Source organism: Nyctibius grandis, chromosome 2 (genome assembly GCF_013368605.1).
Source record: "Nyctibius grandis isolate bNycGra1 chromosome 2, bNycGra1.pri, whole genome shotgun sequence".
In the NCBI taxonomy this organism is placed as follows: domain Eukaryota; kingdom Metazoa; phylum Chordata; class Aves; order Nyctibiiformes; family Nyctibiidae; genus Nyctibius; species Nyctibius grandis.
In genome coordinates, this window is record NC_090659.1 from 6,949,389 (window position 1) to 6,970,859 (window position 21,471).

Below are 21,471 nucleotides of genomic sequence, written 5' to 3' on the forward strand. Positions count from 1 at the left end.
GAGAGAAATACTCTTTTGTGCAAAACTTAGGAGCAAGACAAGCTCCGGCTAGACTAACTTGCGTTCTCCAGTGTAGAATCATTTCCAAGAGCTGTTATAGCAACCTTTTTATTTCATTGGAAGAGGAAATAAGCCGATGGGCTTACAGTGTTTTGTTGTCTTATTTAAGAGCATGTGATTTTTCAGCTGTCAACGACACAAAAAATTTCAGAAATAATCCAAACAGAGACTTTCACTGTGGAGCTTTTAGCATGGCAGGAATTCTCTATCATTCACGGTGACATAAGTTTGTACCTCACAAAATGCATAGACAGGAATTTAATATAAAGAATTAGTCCATTTACTGTATACACAAAACATATATCTTTTGTTTTAACACTTCTATTTTTTTCTTTTTTTTTTTTCTTTTTTCTTTTTTTTTTTTTGGCAAACCAACATAGAGAAGCAGCTCTCGAACTGCCAAATTAAAAATTGAGAATTTTAGCAACTCAATCATATTTTTTAAGGATAGTAGTCAAATGTGGTTGTAATTTAAAACCTGAGGCTGTGCACTGGTTGTTAGCTTAAAACTACCTTTCCATATAACATTGTGCTTCCATTGTATAACAAAGAAAAAAATTAACAAGAACTAGAAAAGTTTGCTGCTGAACAGTGCTAGGACATACAGACAAAAAATACTAATACATGTTATCTACTTAGAATATTGATTTGAGTCATATCTAAAGGGATATAATGGACATTAGAAAATGCTTACTTGTGACTGACTTAGCTACTGCCAAAAAAGTTAAATATGTATCAAATAATGTTTAATTGAATTTATTATATGCACTATATACAGATACTAAAATGCCTTGCAGTTGTGCCCCATGAACACTTCAGATTTGAGTAGGCAGGTGAGTTCATGTGAAGCAAATAAATTATTAACACAGAAATTACTCAGAAAGTTCTCTAATCTTTGCGATCCCAAAAAGCGGTAAAAGGGCAGCACAAATTTGTTTCAAATGAAGCACTATTATCTAACTTTGCAGAATCTGTATAGCTATTCAGCACGTTTTTACCACTGAAACATGGCACTGTTGTCAAGGTACCATTTAAAACATAACAAAACAAAGCAAAACAAAACAAAACATTCAATGGACCGATGATAGTTTTTTTCCATCAAATCCAAGCATACAACAAACTATACTAAAAAGATTTCAGTTTGTGTTTCCTAGGGCATATGCTTCAAAAACAAGTTGCTTTTTGAATTATAGATAGACATGTATAAAACATTCTTTGTAAACCTCTAATCTTAGACTTAACATTTTATGTAAGTAAATTAAGTCCTTACCTAATAGTATTTGTTATGAATATTGTTCTATGACATACTAGTAGGGACATGATAAAAGAAAACTGAAAAAGAAGAAAGCTGCATAACATTTAAAAATGTAGAGAACTCGGATTAAGATGATGATTAACATTGTTAAGGCTGTATATTCAAGCACTGTATGTTAAGAGAGCAGTGGATATGAATTTTAGGCAATAAGAAATGTCCTGCTTTATGCATGATACTGTAATTATAGAATGGTGATGTCAACAGCTGATTGTTGGCATAAACTGGCTACTTATAGCAGGTATGTGAGTTAACAAAGATAGCAGAAGATGGCAGAAATGAATTCTGAGAAATGATAGCCAGTTTTCTCCAGCAGTCAGCCTGATAAGTAAAACTCCAAGATTCTAGCTCTGCATCTAAATGAAATACTCTTTTTTCTCTTCTGCATTGACTTGGCTGCCTTCTGCATTGATAATGGCTGTGTCGGCGTCAGGTGCATCTTCAGCTCCTTTTGCTTCATTTGTTAAATACGTTCCTATAGGAATCAGTACAACAGAAAAAAAAAAAAAGAAAGATCAGGGTTTTTTAGCTTTATGCTGCATTATAGGAAGCGCATTTCTAACAATGCTCCAATTGCTTCATGAATGGACAAATATTTTTACAAAATTTTAGTATACATCATACAGGCATGCGCAACTTTCTCATTTGCCTAAGAAATATTTATAGTATTAAAACTGATAATGCACATACACAAATTCAACTCTGTCCACAATAAATGAAGGAAATATTTTAATAAAAATCCACTTTATCTAACTGCAGTAATACCCAATATATTTTGCAATTACAGAGAAAGTGATAAAATCTTGGTTATTTCAAGGAACAGCTACCCATAAAAACCAAACCAACTTTGAAGACTTAGATATTCACAAATGCTTCTTTTCTTAAAAAATGGCAACTGATTATTTTTATATTTCTATTTTTTCATTATCATATCTATACGTTAATTTTACAGAATTGTATCGAAGTAATTTCCAAGAATTACAAAATTGAGGTTGTTTTATTAACTGAACTCACTCATATTATACTATCACAGATATTTTTATGCTCAGGATATGAATAAAACAAATTGTGTACAATAGTCAACTTTCCCTTTGTGAAAAGCATTATTTATGTTGGCATAAGATGTATATGCGTTCATTCAGGGAAGTAAACCAAAAGAGACACCTTCACTGGCTCATTAAAAAAATCTTGGTTTTCCCCTGCACAGTCTAATCAAATTAAAAAGATGGTTTTATCAGCTTATGGATGCTAGCCATATGATTACCCCATCTAAAATAGGATTTAATGAGTTAATACCAACACTAATCCTCTCTTCACCTTTTTTTTTGTTTGATGGGGACAGGCAATCAACCGAGTTTTAACAGCTGGTCTACAAGCCATTCAGAGGTTAAATCTCCAGAAATGATTTTGGAATTAACTGGGACAAAATAGGATCATAGAGAAGCTTGTCAGAAGTCAGTGTCACTCCATTCCTGTTATTTCTAATGGCAGGGGAGGGGTGGGGGATTGAAAATGAAAGGAGTAGAATTCTTAAGGTGAAATCTCTGAATAAAGTAAAGCTTGGCCCAGGAATGAAACCCATATTCCAGTGGGATCATTGGTAAAAGAGTCACTGATCTGAAAACTCGCCACTGGCTTCTAATAATATCTTTTCAATACATAACTAAAATATTAGCACAATTTATCAAAATGAAAAATCTTGTCCCCTCAATGTATATATATATATTCTACTGAGTTGATATCCTAGTGAAAACTATGAGTTCATGTAACAAGTGTCTAGAGCTAAGGGCTAAACCAAAGGGGCAATCTTATCTCTCAGTCTCTCTAAATCACTGACTCATGATATGACCTTGGGCATGTAACCAGATGTCCTTTGCCTTAGCCAGTCCACTGGAAAACTGGGTAAAATTCAGGGACTTCACTCACTGGACTGTCAACTGAGTTTTCTTGTCCGAATTGTTTAGCAGATGGGGGAAGGCGAAAGGGAAGAGCACTCCCAGGTGAAATCATGCCTTCCTTCCAAAAGTGACTGAGCTTCCACTAAATCTGTCTTACCTTTATGTCTTGCCAGGTATCGACCAAGGAGAATTATAGAACATAACGTTACAAATACAACTACAGCCACTATTCCTCCTATAAGAGCGTGGTCAGGTCCAGTGTGTCCAGTGAAAGCATTTGGATCTAGAGGGAGAAACAAAAAGCAAAAGTGGTCCTACACAGACAAAAATTGACAGGAGAATTCACAACACCAAGTTTTATACCAATCATCCTGAAAATAGGGCATTTCCCTCTTTAATATTCAGCATGGTTATTCCCACTTTTACTACCAGTATCTTATCAACAACATAGTGTTGCTTGTATTCCCAGATTGTTAAAGCCCTGAGGACATCACAGTTATGAAAAATATTACCTTATTCTTCTTTGGCAGAGGTTATTAAATGGGCAAGGTTTCTGGTTTTGTCCTCGTCATTTTATAACTGAAAACCTGGCCATAGCTATTTATAGAAGGAAAAACAAGGAACTGAGAATTGGGGATCAGATAGCATCAGCAGAATAGTGTCTGCATAATACATAATTTATAGAACTGATTCTCAGTGGGGATCCCTTATATATTCTCTTCCTCTCATTCCTATCCTATTGCACCAGAAATAAAAAGGCAGATAAAGTGCAGCCGTGCCAAGATCCTCTGCACATGGCTGAGTCTGCATGAATTTGGTCAGATAAAGGTATCAGGCAACCTGAAAGATCATACATAATTCAGTCTCAAGCATCAGTTTGTGAATTTACTATGAATACTCGATTAACGTCCAACATGAGCAAGCTGTAATAGATATAACAATGTATTAGCAGGCTCATTTTACTAACTCTGTGTGGAGCACTAGGAATACTGCCATATTCAAGCTTTCTGTGATGGTCATTTGCCTGTTCTGTTGCCTGGTGCTTCACAAAAGTTGCAAATCACAGGAAACGGCACTACTTAGAGGTGAATAATTCTTTGGAGCTTTTGAACAATGAACAGTCACAGCAACCTGTGACTGTTGACCCACCTGAAATACGCAAAAGAAGGTAAAAATTCAGTCTAAGGATCATGGTAAGATTCCTATTTTAATGAAAATGCCTCTGGTACAAAGTAATAGTAATTCTCTCAAGATGCTAGTAACATGTACCGTATATTGCAATCAGTTTACTCGCACTGCTTGAAGGGCATTTCCCTTGTAGGAGCTGTTTATATTCTACAAATAGCTTGCAAACAACTTCTTTGCTTTGCAAAACAGAAAGGCAAGAAAAATATTTACACAGAAAAGAGGGCAAGTCTGTAAAGATGATAGAAGGGCCTCTGATAATGCCAAGGAGGTGTGATTCCATGATACCATAATCACATTCTGCTGACCAGGATCATTGTGTAATAGTAAGATGTACAGATATATGTACTTACACACAAGTGTAAATAAATAACTATAACGTTACTTAGATGAAATAAAAGAATTGTGTTTTCCCCTCCTTTCGTAAATGGTCAGGCATACTGAAACCACACTTTCAGGTTTGCTGTGGCACAGAGTGGTATGGCCACTGTTACAGATACAGTTCTGCTCTTAACAGTCACTGAACCCATCAGGCATGGCTTTGTCACTTATTGCTGGGTTTCTGAGCTCCCGCATATTTCTCTTCTGTCTGCTAAGAGGACTTTGGCAAAGCTGGCCACAGCACTTCTGGGGACATGATGGCAAATAGTAGGTATTGGCCTCAAAAAAAGCTAGAAACATCTTATGAAGTCAGCTGTACCTGCCCCCTTCCCTGTCTCCATGAACCTCCTGGCACGGTGCTACTGTTGGTGGCACTGCGCCGAGTACGCACCATCAGTCCAAGGGGACATTGGCACTATTTTGGTGATTAAAAAGGACACAGAGTTCTGTGTGCCAACAGCCTTGCAGGAAAAAGCAAGATGGTTGAAGCCTCGCTTCCCCAAAGCAAGAGCTTGGAGCATGCAGCCATCCTTTCCCACGCCTTGCAGAGGCTCTGTTTTCCGAGGGGAGTAAGGAGGAGGTGACTGCTCACTTGAGAAAATGGAAGGTGACAGCTTGCTGCAGGATTGTCAGCCTGCTTGAGCCATCTAGCAAATTCCTCCTTCTGTGGTGCCTGTAGCAACGTTGCTGTAAACCTTCTCCCAGCAGCAAAAAGGCAGCACCCATTTGGGCACTAAGGAACAGCAAAGTTCCTAAGGGCTGTGTGTGACCTGCAGGAGATGCTCTTCCCCAGCGCCGGGCCAGGAGCAGCATGAACATGCTTTCCCACTAAAAGCTAACTCCTGCTAGTATGCTAGCAGTAAAATTAAAGAATGAAAGGAGATATTTTAAGGGATAATATCCTTTCTGATGCAGAGTATAATCCAGAGAAGGGTTAGCATAGCACTTTATCTTTGAAAAGCTGATTGCAGTGTACAGCCTTAGCTCAATATCCAGATTCACAACGTATCATCTCCTCTGTGAGCTTTAATAAACATTATAGATAAAAATCTTCACAATATACTGAGATGAATACGCCTCTATGTTTTTATCCTCAGGTGATTTCCTATATATAGCTACTCACTCCTCCTCTGACATACCTGATGTGACTACATGAAGTGACCTAAAGCCAGCATAAGTATAAGGTTCCCACCTGTCAGTGTGGATTAATGAGATTCTACTGCTGCTATAGGTTGAAATTTTTAATTTTAAAATTAATTTCGGTGTTCATTGGAATGCATGGGTACTATTGTTTTTCTGCTATAATCTCTTAACCTTGGTATCAAAGCCAGATTGTATTGGTAAGTGCTGCTAGACAAGTTTATCCACAAAAAAACTTGTATATGACCAATTATCATTACATTACCAGTGAACAACTTATTTGTTAAAAAAGAAAAAAGGAAAGGAAGAAGAGGAAGGAAGAGATGGAAGGGAAGGAAATAAAGATCCTTAAAAGTGGTCAACATTTTCTTGAGCAACAAACATTTTTTCATCTCAAAATGAAAATCTGTACAACATAAACAATATTCTGAACAGGAAGTGCACCTCATAGAAATATTATCCTCATAGAAAAATAATGTTAGCATTAAATATAAATATGCTCTACATTATGCATACAAAGTAATGCACCATACTTTTGCCTTCCATGAAATGACCTAAGCCTCATGAGTGAATTATAGATCTGGGGCTATCTATCATATAAATAATTGCTATGTCAAAATGTGCCTGAACAGTACCTGATAGAAATACAGGGGTTTGGAAACTATGTCATTTTCTATTTTAGATTATTTATACAGTGAACATGTATAATTATCCAAGCGTCCTGGGCATTTGTATTAGCAACTCCTATTAAAGTTCCTGAAAGTGCTAAGTTTGTATTTGTGTGCTGACCACTCCACAGTTTGCTTTCAAAAAAATAGAACAGTATTCCGATTATTTTTAGATTCCCATTATAAGCTTCATGGGCTTTACCAGGTAAATCCTACCCAGCCACACACATAACTCCAGCAAATGAAATCTTGAGTATGCAACTGTGCAATATATACTTATAATCCATCTGTTTCCATTAAAAAAAAAATGGATTACTCTGTTCCTGTTTTAAATATAGACTGTTTTTTACTGCATGTACACAGGCAGCTACAGTAGTCATGGTCTGAAACAGTGAAATTATAATTTTGTAATCAGACTAGATCTTCTTCAAAGGTCAATTCTTTTTCTGTTTATTTTATCGTTTGATGAGACTAAGGAAATCTTATAGCAAGATAATGACACAAAAGCTCATAATTCTCTTTTGCTTGTTTTTGTCCTAAATTTAGGAAGCCTCTTCACAATACTGATTGCTGATGCTGTGAATTTGCACCCCTTTTCAATTCCTGGGATTTGCCTGTTTGTTCACAAACCTACAGAAATAACACACTTAAAATGACTAAGAGGAAATAAATGTATCATTCATTAAAAAATGAAACACATCATATAAATTTTAGACCTATTAAATAAGGAGACATGTGCTTTTCATGACTGGAACAGGTTGCCCAGATAAGTTGTGGCTGCCCCCTCCCTGGCAGTGTTCAAGGCCAGGTTGGATGGGGCTTTGAGCAACCTGATCTAGTGGAAAGGTGTCTCTGCCCGTGGCAGGGGTGTTGGACTAGACGATCTTTAAGGTCCCTTCCAACCCAAACCATTCTATGATTCTATGATTTTTATGACCTGCTGACAAAGTTTCAGTGTAGAATATTTTTACATGAATTCACACGTTAGTTAAGCAGAGAAATTTTCAAACAGTTTTTCATGCTTTTGCATAAAGTATATGTTAATTATTCATCTAATTTCATTTTCTTCCTGTGTAAGTTTCCTTCTTATTTATGCATAGTTGACTTGACTGAGCAGACTGCAGGAAAGGGTCAGATAACCCTTTGCTGAGCAAAGGGAGAACATGCACATTTGTGAGTGCTGAAATGGCATATTTTGGGGAATATACACTCAAGTAGCCCCCTTTATTGCAGAACTTTGTTAACGTTTATTTTTGGCTCAGGTGCTGAAATTTTAAAAATCACTCAGAGCATGAGATGTACCCAGGTTTGAGGCATCCAAAATAATAATTTGTTTCAACCATTTCTACTAAAATAAAAATTGGAAATAAAAGTCCAACTTTGCCGTGGAGCTTAAACAGCATTCACAAAGTGAAGGCGTATTAAGCAGATGTATTATTCATAAATTACTGTTCCTTAAGGCTGGGAAAAGAACAAGGATGTCCCATTTCTCATACGAGTACTGAAACCACCAGCCTACAGTCACTTTTACTGATTTCATGAATAATCAATTGTTGAAGCAAAGTAGAACTGCTCCAGCAAGGGATCCTGGGACATGGCTCTATGTTACAATTTATGTAGCAGAAAAATCTCTTCAAGTGACTCCTGCTTCTTTCCCCATATTCAGAGACTTGTTATCACCCTCGGTACAACTTGCCAATAGTTTATACTTGCAACTGTTGAAGGGCTTGGCTCAAAAATCAGATCAGTAAAGCAATGTGCATTTTAGGGTGGGGAAACCCAAAAAGCACAAAAATTAAAGAAATTGCTCTGTCATATTCGAAGGGCTGTCATACTGTTGCAGATGAGGGCAGGGTGAAAATGAGTGGTGGGAGCCAGTGAATGCTTCTGGAATAAATCTAGCAAGGAAGCACAAATCATGAGACATCTAAACCTGCACTACTTTTAAGTGCCTTAGCCAGAGGAGAGCAAACTGCAAAAATGATGGGAAGCAAGTAGTTTTGGGTTTTGTGAAGTCCATCAGTGAATGTAAGTTAAATTAGAAATATTACCGATCGAAATTTCTCTCCATTTCAGCTTAATGTCCTAAGGAGAGAGAGCTTGTGTGATCATGCTCTTTCAGTCTGTCCAAATTACTTAAGAACCATGGATCCATTACAATGAGTTTTAAGAGACAGTAAAGACCTCAAGATTATTGTATTCCTATAACTACCCTGAGAGGACAGATTGCTGCAGGAGCTCAGACCTTGTTAGATATCAGAGAACCTACAGGAAGGATGCCTTTAGAAAAACCCTAACGGAGACAAAAGCTTCAGTCAAAATCTGTGCCCAAGAATCAATTTTTCATTAGAGGTTTCCCTCCATTGCGAGTACTTTGGTGTCCAACACAGCACAGATCCTGTTTGAAGCTTTTCACATGGTTGGGTGGTATTTATAACATTTGAGCCCTTCCCACCTCACCTTTTTTCCTCTTTCCCCCATACCTTCTTTCTGCTTCTCTTCCTTCTTGTCTCATAACAAGTCAGCTCACATTGCAGTATTTGTGTAATTCGGTTAAAAAGGCAGTCAACCATGAGGCACAACCTCATTGGAAACCGGAGAAGATTTCTTTCTGCAGCTTATGGAACAAACTTGGGGTTTAAAATGTATTTAGTCTAATATAATTTGTCAGATTGAACCATAAAGTCCGTATAATTTTTAACTGTCCCACAAATGTAAGCTTTGGGGAAAAAAAAGCGCCCAAAACTAATAAAAACCCCAAAACTCAATGATTTGTCTAATACCAGTAGGAAAAAAGACCAAAATAGGAATTTACTGACATTATGGATAGGAGGTAGGACTGGAGTGACAGCTGACAAGGCATTTGCTTTAGGAAAAGCAGCGGCAGTAGTGGTGTCTGTGATAAGTAAGTAGAATTTACCCATTTTAGCACTTTAATTCAGGCACCCCAGAGTTCAATTTCCCTCACCTGGCCTGGAGTGCTGAAACAGGTACTTTTAATCTCATTTTGTAATATACTGTTAACCACTAAAACACATGTACGTGAAACTTGTGAAAGTATTGTTAAGGGGGAAAAGAAATTTTTTGCACATTCATTTAAATTGCAAAAAGTAGCTGCCCAAAGGGGCTGGTTGTGAAATTTGTTGAAAATGTGTTTTGTTATTAACCAGTTCTGAACTTAAAATATGTGACAAGCTTCTTTTTCCTTCTGTGCCTGAAGCAAAGAAGAACAAAACAGTGTACTAACATACAGCATATATAAACTGCTATTTTAATAGTAGAACACCACCAACTATAGAGAAGACAGGCAGAAAAAAGTTTACTTCTAAACCTTCAAAGGAATTGATAGCCTTTTCTTCCTGTGTTACCGCAATAGCACATTTGGCACATTTTGCCTTTAAGTGTTTTTTTTCACAGTACTGAACTATATATACATTCCTATTAAGAAGAGCCCACATCCCAGAAGGATAAAAGTCCCACACTAATGTTTCAGCAGCTGAACCTACAGGTCCTTTGAGGAGTTCATGTTGTTCCCGTGAATCTAAGATTTCTTTCAGTGGAGAGAAAAACCCAGATGTCTTCTGATGTGTATTTGTAAGTAGGTGGCCCTTGTCAAAGATAAATAAAAACATTACCCATACCTATTTATTTTGTAAATGTATTTTTTGCAATGCTAATAAGAGAGCTGTATATCTACAATGTTAAGATGGAAAGTTTAACGTATTTTTCAGGGTCCTTAGAGCCTCGTTCCAGATTTTGTGCCTTGTGTCATTGACACAGTTTTTTAAAGGTTTTTTTTTCTTTTCTTTTCTTTTTTTTTTTTTTTCCCTTAATGCTGCTTTAAAAGATCCAGCTTCCTGAAGGGAACAGTTCTTCTAATTAGAGCACATAAAAGATTTTTCTTATTGACAACATTATATTTTTGTCCATCAATAAACTCATTAACTGCTTCAGACTTTGCCTTAGGAAAAAAGAACTAAAATCTGTAAATTTTTGCCTTCATCCTATCTTCTGTAGGGGATAATTAAGTCAATTCACGGCTTGAAGAAATACTTGCGTCCTGTCCAGCTATAACTTCTGGCTACTGAAACAGGAGGCTGTAGGGAAAGAGACAACTGGCACAGATGACTAGAATTTCCCTCTTAAGTTTCTGTCCCTGAATGAGTCGTCTGTGGGCTGCAGCAACATGCAGGTTATGCCTTAACTCTGCTTCCAGCATTTTAACTCTCGTCATCTTGTGAAGTTCCAGAATGCTCATTGTAGAAAACAAAAGAAAGCAGATTGAAGTTTGGAAACCTCAGCCTATTAGATACTTAAAAAAAAAAGAAGAACCCATCCCTATCTAGAAAATCAAGATGCATGACTTCCTACTTTGTGAGAAAAAACACATTTCATAAGTGTCATCTTTCCTCTGATGACTTTCCATCAATAAATATAGGAGGATCCTTGCTCTTCTTGGTCTTCTTCATCAAAAAAAAGGACAGGCACCAGCTGGAGTAGGTGTGTGTGTGCACACAACTCCTTTTCCTGTCATCAGAAGTTAATTATCCATACAAACAATAAACCATTCTCTAACTAACACAGAGACTGCAGATACCAGTACACTCTTCTGCTCGCTTCCTTGTAGTACCTTATAGTTGTGGCTTTAGGTCACTTCCTACAGGCTTCGATCTGCTAGAGAGACTATGAGCATGATTGTGTAGGAAGGGAATGTGGAGCGTGTGCTCCACAGAGTTTTCTAAGCGTAGGCATCTATTGCTGCCTGCCATCACTGGGGTTGGGGTCAGGCACTCAGATGGTCTCTGGTAGTCTTATCTTTCACATACCATGAGAAAGCAACACATTATCACCACAATTACACATCATGAACTACGGTGAGACTGCTAAGAGAGTAATTGCTCAAAGCATTTAAGAAAGTTATTCTGCTAACCTTAAGGAATAGCCTTAGCTTAAGCCTACTAGAAAGTAGTAGAAATGTCTCCACTGTGACTTTTTTGCCACTTTGTTTTTATGCTACCTGTTCCACAAACTCCCTCTCAGATTGTTTCTCAAATCTAATCAGTACCACTGCAGAGCTCAAATAATAAATACTACCTCAAGTAAGCAGTGCAAGAAAGACATGCTTTCAGCTGAGAAATGGTATGAAACAAATGGAGACGTTCAGTGGAGTGTAGAGATAGAGACAATGCTGTTCCCAATGGCAGAAGCTAGGGAGGAGAAGGCTTTCTCATCAGTAAAGCAGACCCACAGACATAAAGTTGGCTGAGAACATGTATGGTTGTATATGGATCGGAGAGGCATGAACATATCCACAGTTGCACAGGGTACATTGTACTGAATATGTTCATGAGAGTTTTAAAACCAAGAAGGGCAGCTTTAATCTAATTGAAGAACAGCTCTAATTAAAACTTAGTCTGTGGTGGAAGAAAACCTATTGTTCAAATGAATTCTTTATGCTTGTCATACTCATTTTTTCTTACCAAATCAGATTAGAATAATTATAAGCTTATAATGACATCAAAACACCCCAGTAAACCAGCCACTTACAGCCAGAATCTGACACCTTATTCATGCTGAATAGCAATTTAATATGTCATGGGATTACTCAGTATGAGTAATTGTAACAGAATTTCTTCTTTGGCAGTTAATAGCATATTTTATCTGTCAATATCTAGACTAGCCAGGCATACTTGCGGTTAGGGTAACTGATCCAAAGGAGGCTGTTGACTGACCCAGATCACCTCAGAAACACAAATGTGAGAGACATTAGCAGAGAGAGTCTGTTGTAACACACAAAGTAACAGAAAAAAAGGAGTAAATTATTGATAGTAAGATGAGCACTCCTGTTAATATGTGAGGCATCTTTTATAGCTGTTTTAATCAGAGCATAAAATCTTATGTAAATTCTTTCGGACAATGGCAATATCCATTAGTGAAGTTTCTGTCCAAGCAATAAAACTACCTTCAATTTGTTTGAATTTTTGCCTGTGGTTTAATTGAATGCTATCAATTCTTTATGCCAACTCTGTACTAATGGAAACAACAATATTTTCCCCATTTAATAATGACATGCTTGATGGAATTCAATATCTTAACCAAATTCTCCTCTGGGAACATTAAGACACTGTTGTTTTCAGATGCCTTAAAGTTAAATATCACCCAGCTATTAGTAAGAGACTGTTTGCTCTTAATGCCATTGATTGGTGATGGATTTGCTAAGAATAAGGATGATCTTTGCTTTCCTAAAGGCTTTTTGTATCCATAAAAAAATAAAGCTACATAGTTTTTGCTTTATGGGCATGTTTTTTTTAACTCGACAGCATGCATTCGCTTCCAGCAGCACTCATGATCTCTACTGTCACCACCACCACTAGCTGCAACACATCCGGATTCTACCAAGGGGGTCACATCCACACCAGTTTGTAACTGACAGATTCATTTCCTACCTTCTCTTGAGACAGCAATGAGGACTGAAAAAATCAGAGGTCCACTGTAATTACTATGTATATTTCAGATTAAATAAATGTGATAAAAGCCTCCATCTGGCTGTTGATCAAACATGCAGAGGCAGGCTGATTTTCAGTGACATATTACAATATGTCGCTTGTAACAGTCCCTAATGCCATCCTGTAAATTACTTACATTTGGGATTACTTGACTACGCAGACAGGAATATTACTCACTGTTTAAGTGCTGCCTACTGGGAGTGTGGGAGATGTGGTCTAATCTTAAAGTTGTTAAGCAAGGCATTAAGAAATAATGGGGCCATGTTTATTTTACTAAATGTTGATTGTGCTTGCACTATTTGAAGATGGTAAACCCAATTTAATAGTAGCCTGAGCCTGTTCCTGATGTTGGAAAGCTGTAAAAAGTCTAACGCTGGGGAAATAAGCGGAACTGGTGTGCTGGAACAGTTCTTGAGGAGAACTTTAAAAATCAGAAAAGTCCTGCAAAATACGTCAATGGTTTCAAATTATACTCTATCTGCTGAAAAAAATGCAGGCCTCTCTCTGAATAGAAATTCAGAGATTCAAGGCCTTTCATTAAAGAAAAATCCCAACCAGCTACCCAAAAAAAACCCAATAGAAATTTCAAGGGACAAATAGAAAACGATGCTGCCGTTTCTCCATTTACTTTACACCTCTCCTTGCAGTGGTGGTTGCAATACATGGAAAGTCAAAAATTACTACATTACTGAAGGTCTTTTAAAAACCTTATGGTAAGAAAGAAAGGCTGTGTAAAAATGTGTGTGGGATATTCACAGAGCAACTAATTGTGGTTAGAAGGGCTGTTCTTATGATTTACAGCTCCTTGAGGTTTAAAACTCACAAAACAACAAAAATTTATTCAAAATTGAAAATACCAGAGCTTTTTTTTAAAAAAGACAAATCTCCTCCCCTAGCCAAACTATGGATATTTCTGGTCTACTGTATCACATTTGTACTTCTTGTTGAACGAATGTTCAATTCTGCCCAGAAAGTGTACTAGGATACTCTGTGTAAATCAAGGTGCTGCCCAGCAAGGAGAGCTTTGGCCCTTTAAATTCTTGTTGTAAAGCCCAGCAGAAAGCCTTTTTTGCTCTACAGCTCTTAGAAGGAGAACATCTTTGTACTGCAGTGGTTAAAATTGTTTTCCTTCTAGCCATTGGTCTGGAAAAAGTTCTTGGAAGTATTCATGAGCCTAGGAAACATCTCATGACATTTTTTGCTCTAGAAATATTCTGCTCATCTCCTATTTGATCACTCCAACAAGCAACTTTTCCTTCCTTTCCCTATTCAGTTCTTATTCTGTTTTAACTGCATGAGAATTTCCATATAATCCCTTCACCCTAAATTGCCTCATTAGCCTGCATCACTTGGCATCCACTCTTACTTAACCGAAGTGGTTCATTAAATGACATTTCCTCTTAAAAGGTCTCTAAAAACTTACTCCTCTCTTCAGCAAAGCATGAACGCAAAAGTGAAAGCAAAATAACATTTTCCAAACAAAGCTGGAATCAACACGACTCTTGCAAATGCCACTGCTGAACAACTTTTCTTTATCTCTTTCCTTCTTCCCTTCCTTCCTAATAAGTCTGTTCCCTTTACATTATAGCCATGTAAGGGACACGATGTTTCTCTCTGAAGTAGTCTGTGTGCTTAAACTGATTAAAAACAAAGATGCACTCCAAAAATGTGATTCTGATCATTATGACGTTCTGTTCGATGCAGAAGCTGTTGTTAGCCAGCAAAATTTTAGTTATGACTATCTCATTAACATCTATAACAATACCATTCTCAACATGAAGCTAGTAGATACTACATTTAGCTGAAAAACAGAGATTCTTTCTGAAAGGTTGAGCATGTGAAGCCAAATGTGGATATTTCAAGCTTTCTGGTGTTACAGCCCTTAATTAAGTAAAACAAGTAAGTATGCAACAAGTGGGACTCAAAATAAAATTAAGTGCTTTTGTTGAGTTGGAACTGGAGTCTTAGATTCCAGCTTCAGTTTACAAGACAGTGGCTACCAAGGGAGACACAGATAAACTAAAGAAGGAGCTAGGATTTCTCTAGCTGTGAGAAGCAGTGTTTTTAGCCTTCCTTGCTCTCTGGAAAGCTTTAGCAAGCTGCTCCTCCTCCTGCAGAGGTGAGATTCATGAATTCAGAGCCCACTGCGACAGCTTCTCTCTGACACCAGCATGTCTGGATCTGGTGCCAGAAGCAGCAGCAAGCCCGTGGCGCTGGGCAGTGCATAATCAGAGAGTCCCTCTCGCTGGTAGCAGCCTCTCATCAAAGCGCTGCTCTTGTCACCTGGGCCAAGGAGGCAGCATGTGGCCTGTTCCTGCAGAATCTATTTCAGTACTTAAGGTGGAAAGGCTTTTTTCACACCTTGCAGTCCAGCAAAATTATAAAAATGTACACGTGCTCTGCCTAGTGACTAGTGCCTAGTCTGCTCACAGCAACACGTAAGGCCTAGAGGTTGGTGAGGTGTCCCTCCAGGACACCATGCTGGTGACACCCCTTGAGAGGAAAGTTAGTTTTTCCAGGGATAAGCATGGAAAATCAGGTTTAAATCTTTGCCATGCAACAAATACCTGGATGTGCACTTCAGCAAAGTGTTTTCTTTATCTGTGCCTCAGTTCTCCTAAAATAAATTGAGACCATTGAACAATGAATGATCTTGACCCATAGAATGACTTATAGAACAATGAATGATTTTGAAATACCGTGGTAGTAGGAGCAGTAGGCAGGTACTTCACCTGTCCTGACAAACAATATTCTACATAATAGTACTTAAAAACATTTGAAATGGACTTTTGTGGGTTAAATTTTTACTAAGCTTTTGTTGGATATGTTTTTTGATCTTTGGATAAAAGGAAACTGAGCATCTATTATTGTGTTTGTATAATGAAGAAATTAATAGCTGGATGCCTTTATTTCCGAGAGATGAGACTGAACAAGGTAGCCTTACACAGCTAGATTACTAAAAGTAATTCACATCAGGTAACTGATGAAGATAAAAATAAAGATAAATATGGGAACAAGCCAGAAATAGGATGATTCTGCTTTTACGTTATGGAAACAAAGAGAGACATATTAGGGATGTTGTTAAACATTGTTAAACAGGTCAACATGAACCCTTGGCTTCATAAATAACCTTGAATTTAACAGGAAAAGTTGTTCCATTTTAATAATAGAATCATTGAAGATGTAGGTCAGCTGATACAAGAAGTAGCAGAGAAATAATGTTTTAAAAATGAACAGCTGCAGTCTCCTGGCTTCAGTTTTCTTTTTCTTCCCAGTAATGTCTACTTTCTCATAAGTGCTAATAATTTATGCATTACAATCAAACTTGGAAAATTATAATTAAAACTTCTTTATATTTAGTTACACTAACTTCCTAAAATCTCAGGGGAGCATTTAAAGGTTAGTTCCTTTATCTGTATGTTAATCAAATGCAACAATAGTTTGGAACTTTAAAATTACATGAAGCAAGCAAACCTGCATCTAGCTGTCAAAGTTTCAGTGAATGGTATTACAAGATAATCCTATCATTTTCGATGACAACTGAGCGACAAAAGCAATCACAAAAACCACAACAAAAGAGCCCTTAAATGTTACTGTTTTAAAATAATGTGTGTACAGGTACAGTGATTTCTCTTAATAACTGCAGTAACTGTTCAAGCACATGAACATGTTAGATATTTCAAGACACATTTGTGCCTTTCATTGCTGCCACAGGGTATAAGCGGTTAAATCTTCATGATACTATAAACTGGTATTGTTCCAAAAGTTACCATGGCTCTGCAAATATAAGCCATAATATAATATATTTCATATATGTTAAGCATGACAATCCTGGTGAATGACACACAAAAATAAAACAAAGCATCAAATTCATACCCTGCAGAGGTCAGCTGGTTAGTGGCTGCCCACATGCATAGACAGTAAGGGTCACCAAGGTGGTTGGGGGCTGGAGTGCATAATGGATGAGGAGATGTTGAGATAATTACTTTTTTTCAGTCTTAAGAAGAGAGAGCTAAGGGAGGAAACATTATTGCTATCTTCAGCTACTACATGGGAAGAAGAAGAGATGGTCGAACCAGACTGTTACTAGAGCTGCACAGAGATGACAGGCAATGGACACAAGCTGGAACATTGGAAATTCAAACCAGATATTAAGAAATTCTTTTTCACTCCAAGGATGGTCAAACGCTGGAACAGGTTACCCATAGATGCTGTGGGTTGTCCATCCTTGGACCTATATAAAATTCACCTGAATGAGGCCCTGAGCAACCTGATGTACGGTGGCCCTGCTTTCAGCTGGGCTTGGACCACATGATCTCCAGAGGTCCTTACAACTTATATTATTCTACAAGTCTAGGAAATGGGTCATAAGCTACCAAAATGAAGAATACATGAAAAAAATACATAAAGAGGTATTCCAGATTTCTGCATCTTAAACCGAACAGAGTTAACAATAAAACAGCATCCTGCAAATGGATGCTAAGATCCCACTATTGCTTTAAGATGTACTGTTCTTTCTGTGTTGTCTTACATTGTTGCCATCACCTCTATATCCATACTGTCAAAAATTGAACATGCTCTCCAATTACTTTTCTCCTACCTTCTAGTGATGGACACACTTGAATCAGGGAGCAGAAGTTCACATTAAACCTTAGAAATTATACTGCAGAAAGCAGCGGTATGTTGGCAGAGGAAAAGTTTATATGATATAAAGGGCCTTGTCTTCCTCTAATAATTTATTTTTTCTTGAAATAAGTTTTTTTTCCTTATCTCAAAAACAAGGTCACAGCAGCCATTCTGAAAAAAAAATTCCATACTAGATTATTTCAGATAACGTTTTACAAAACATTATACATAATAAGAATGTCAAAGATCAGCAAATTGTTCCAATGGACTTTCCATCAAATTATGTTTACAATTACTAAGAGGTTAGATTTGCAAAGAAATGAGCTGACATTTCAGCATTCTGTGGCAATTGCAGTTATTTTCAGTCTGAGGATTTCAGTTTTACGGCCAGCTTGATAAAACTATTCTGTTTTTTCTCAGGTATAGCTAGGTTTATTTATAGCAAGGTCAACTCATTTGAAATCTCTTGTATCTCTTTACTCACTAGAGAAATTGTCATGCAAGTAAAACTCTGGATGGTGGTGTTTGTAATAGCAGGGGGTAAGAACCAGCAACCACAGAAATTGCTTCTCTGCCTGTCAGACTTGATATTAAATGCACAAAACATTTTGTAGATAAAAATATACTGCAGCATATCTCCATGTAATAACAGTGAGCATGCACCTTTCAAAGTACACTGCATGCCCCAAACACGGCAGGGGCTCTGAAGGAACTACCACATGGAAGCCCTCATCTAACAATCTGGCAACTAAATGTATGGCCCAAATCTTCTGCACAAACCTGGGGAGATAAAATCCTGCTGCAAAAATTCTGATCTGAAATTTCACTCCATGCCCAAATTCTGTGGGAAAACATTCTGGAGTGCATCAGCCACCTCTCTTTTCCTCCTGCTCTCCCCAATCCCTCCCTCTTTGTTAATTTGACTTCAAGGAGAGGAAAATTTCTCAGCAAATCTGCTAATGATATAGTACCCCAACTATATTTAGGAGTGTGCTTCCATATAGTTTTCTGGGTGTCCTGCCTTCCACAGCTCTAGCACCACCCTTCTTCTATGTTACGTTTTCATGAAAGATGCCCACACAGCTTCCGCACAACTGTCATTTAAAACGACTTCCCCAGTGCCACAAGCATCTGCATGAATCCTGTTATTGCCTTGTTGTTACTTCCTGCTATTGCTTTGGAAATTAAGAAGTTTTTCTTGTCCCAAAAGTAGGTTCCATGAGACCTCTTGCATTTTTTTCTACTCAGTGTTACCGTGTACTCAGGATGAGATCCAAATGAGCATTTAAATATCTTTAATGAATCCTAGGTCAAATTTGAGCAACAAAGTCTTGAAGTGTGTTCACAAAAGCACGGCTTAAGCCGTGTAAAGGACAGTGAGACAAATGTGGCCCTGATGAACACATCCTTGGATAACTAACATGCTGTACTATGCATGCCTAAAGGCAGCACTGTTTTGGCTGAGCTGATCATCTGTGTACCTACCTGGCCCACAAAGTTGTTTTAAATTCACAAAGTAGGTGTCTGTAGCCCTAAGTTGCCTGAGGGCCCAATTGATTTGCTTTACCTGAATGTTAAATACACACTTGAAAACACTGAATTTAAATCAAATTGTACTAGCCACAGACAATTTTATTCAAGATGCAATATGAAGAGGAGCAGAATCGTTATGTCTCACTAGGGGTGTGGAGATTAACAGGGAATATTAAAATAAATACAAATCTGGCATGCATGAAAGAGGGTGAAACCCCCTGAAAATCATAAGGACATCACCACAACAAAATTACATGCCATGGCCATAACCACCTTCACACTATGAGAGAGAAATTAAGTAAAGTCACCAGAAGCCGACAGTCATGTTATCCGAGAGGTAAGGTTTTGTGACCTTAATTTAAGAAAACACCACTTTTGAATGGAACGGGCTTGGAGCATAGGTAAAGTGAACATATGAGTTATTGTACCCAAAGAACAGCTTGAAATGCCTAATTCAGCACTGAACTCCTCTTCTATAGCTGACTGCCTAACATCATGCACTATCAGATTGCCTCTTCTTCGGCCTTGTTCTCTGTTGACTAGGTATCCCTAGAAAGGCAAATTCCTCCTGGGCAAATAACTCAGAAGATGGATGCAGTGACACATCTCTTGTCTCTTCTCCTTTTCACACATGAGCAAGTGTATGCTGACTAACAACGGTATGATTTGGCCTTGGGCATGATCAAAATGTTCCAGCATTCCAGCGTTGCTTTTTTTACAGGATTTATTTTCTAGTTATTAAAAGAAAATCTGTAGAAGTTAAGAAGCACAGTTAAACATATATCACATTGTTTAGTGTTGCTTAAATTTGTTCTTCAAAACATCTGCTTTTCAAGATTTATTTACCTGTCTGGTGATAGTCAGCCAAATTACTGCAAGGCTTTTTTTGCCAGAAGAGATGTTTGCCATTTCAATGAACAGATGCAGGGAGAAGCAGTTGACTTGCCTTTTCCTGAAATATGCTAGAAACAAAACTTGCCCAAACAAAACAAATGCTTTGGTTTTCCATTAGGTCCATGAAGAACTACACCAGCCAAACCTTTAAACACATACTATCATGACTGAGCCTCTCATCAAAGGCTTCACCATGAATAGTTTAACATTGTGTATGCTTAATGCTTGCTTTACTTCAGTATCTTATTGATGCAGTCTTTCTCTCATTTGACTCAATGTACATTTCAAGCTTTTAAATATTTTAAACAACTTAAAACTACTGTTAGGGGTTGTTGGCTGACAGAGACGTTTCTCAGCCAATACAGACCACTTCTGGAACCTTTTTTTGTGTGCAGTATTGTCAAATACATAAGAATACAAAATACATAAGAATACTTAACACAAAGAATACAGAAACCATTCTGAAAAGCACTGAACATGTATTTATCTCATGCGCATATTTATGTCGTGGCCTGGCACGTATTTAAACACAGTATCATCAGGAAGACTTCTTGAACCAGATCTATAATCTTTAATGGAAGTTTGTCACACTATCTCAGAGCAGAGACCAAACTCACAGAATCAACCAAGTTGGATGAGACCTCTGGGATCATCGAGTCCAACCATTGCCCTGACACCACCCTGTCAACTAGACCATGGCACTAAGTGCCATGTCCAGGCTTTTCTTAAACACATCCAGAGATGGTGACTCCACCACCTCCCTGGGCAGACCATTCCAATGGCTAATGACCCCTTCCGAGAAGAAATTCTTCCTAATGTCCAACCTGAACCTCCCCTGGCGAAGCTTGAGGCTGTGTCCTCTTGTCCTATTGCTAGTTGTCTGGAAGAAGAGGTCGACTCCCACTTCACTACAACCTCCCTTCAGGTAGTTGTAGACTGCAATAAGGTCACCTCTGAGCCTCCTCTTCTCCAGGCTAAACAACCTCAGCTCCCTCAGCCGTTCCTCGGAGGTCAGACACTCCAGACCCTTCACCAGCTTGGTCGCCCTCCTCTGGACTCGCTCCAACACCTCAACATCTCTCTTGAAGTGCGGGGCCCAGAACTGGACACAGTACTCAAGGTGCGGCCTCACCAGTGCCGAGTACAGAGGGACGATCACTTCCCTAGACCGGCTGGCTACACTATTCCTAATAGAGGCCAGGATGCCATTGGCCTTCTTGGCCACCTGGGCACACTGCTGGCTCATGTTTAGCCGGCTGTCGATCAGC

The 21,471-nt window shown here is 38.0% G+C and overlaps 1 protein-coding gene across 1 annotated transcript in view; it reads right to left on the bottom strand.

Moving 5' to 3' along the window:
• Nucleotides 1-1,360: 1,360 nt before the first annotated feature.
• The window catches only part of CADM2 (cell adhesion molecule 2), a 130,149-nt gene continuing 110,038 nt past the window's right edge, over nt 1,361-21,471 (bottom strand). Inside the window, exons 7-8 of the mRNA XM_068425160.1 lie at nt 3,428-3,553; nt 1,361-1,847 (exon numbers count right to left, since the gene is read on the bottom strand). Of these exons, the coding sequence (XP_068281261.1) occupies nt 1,729-1,847; nt 3,428-3,553 (245 nt within the window). The 3' untranslated portion in view covers nt 1,361-1,728. The remainder of the gene's footprint in view (nt 1,848-3,427; nt 3,554-21,471) is intronic.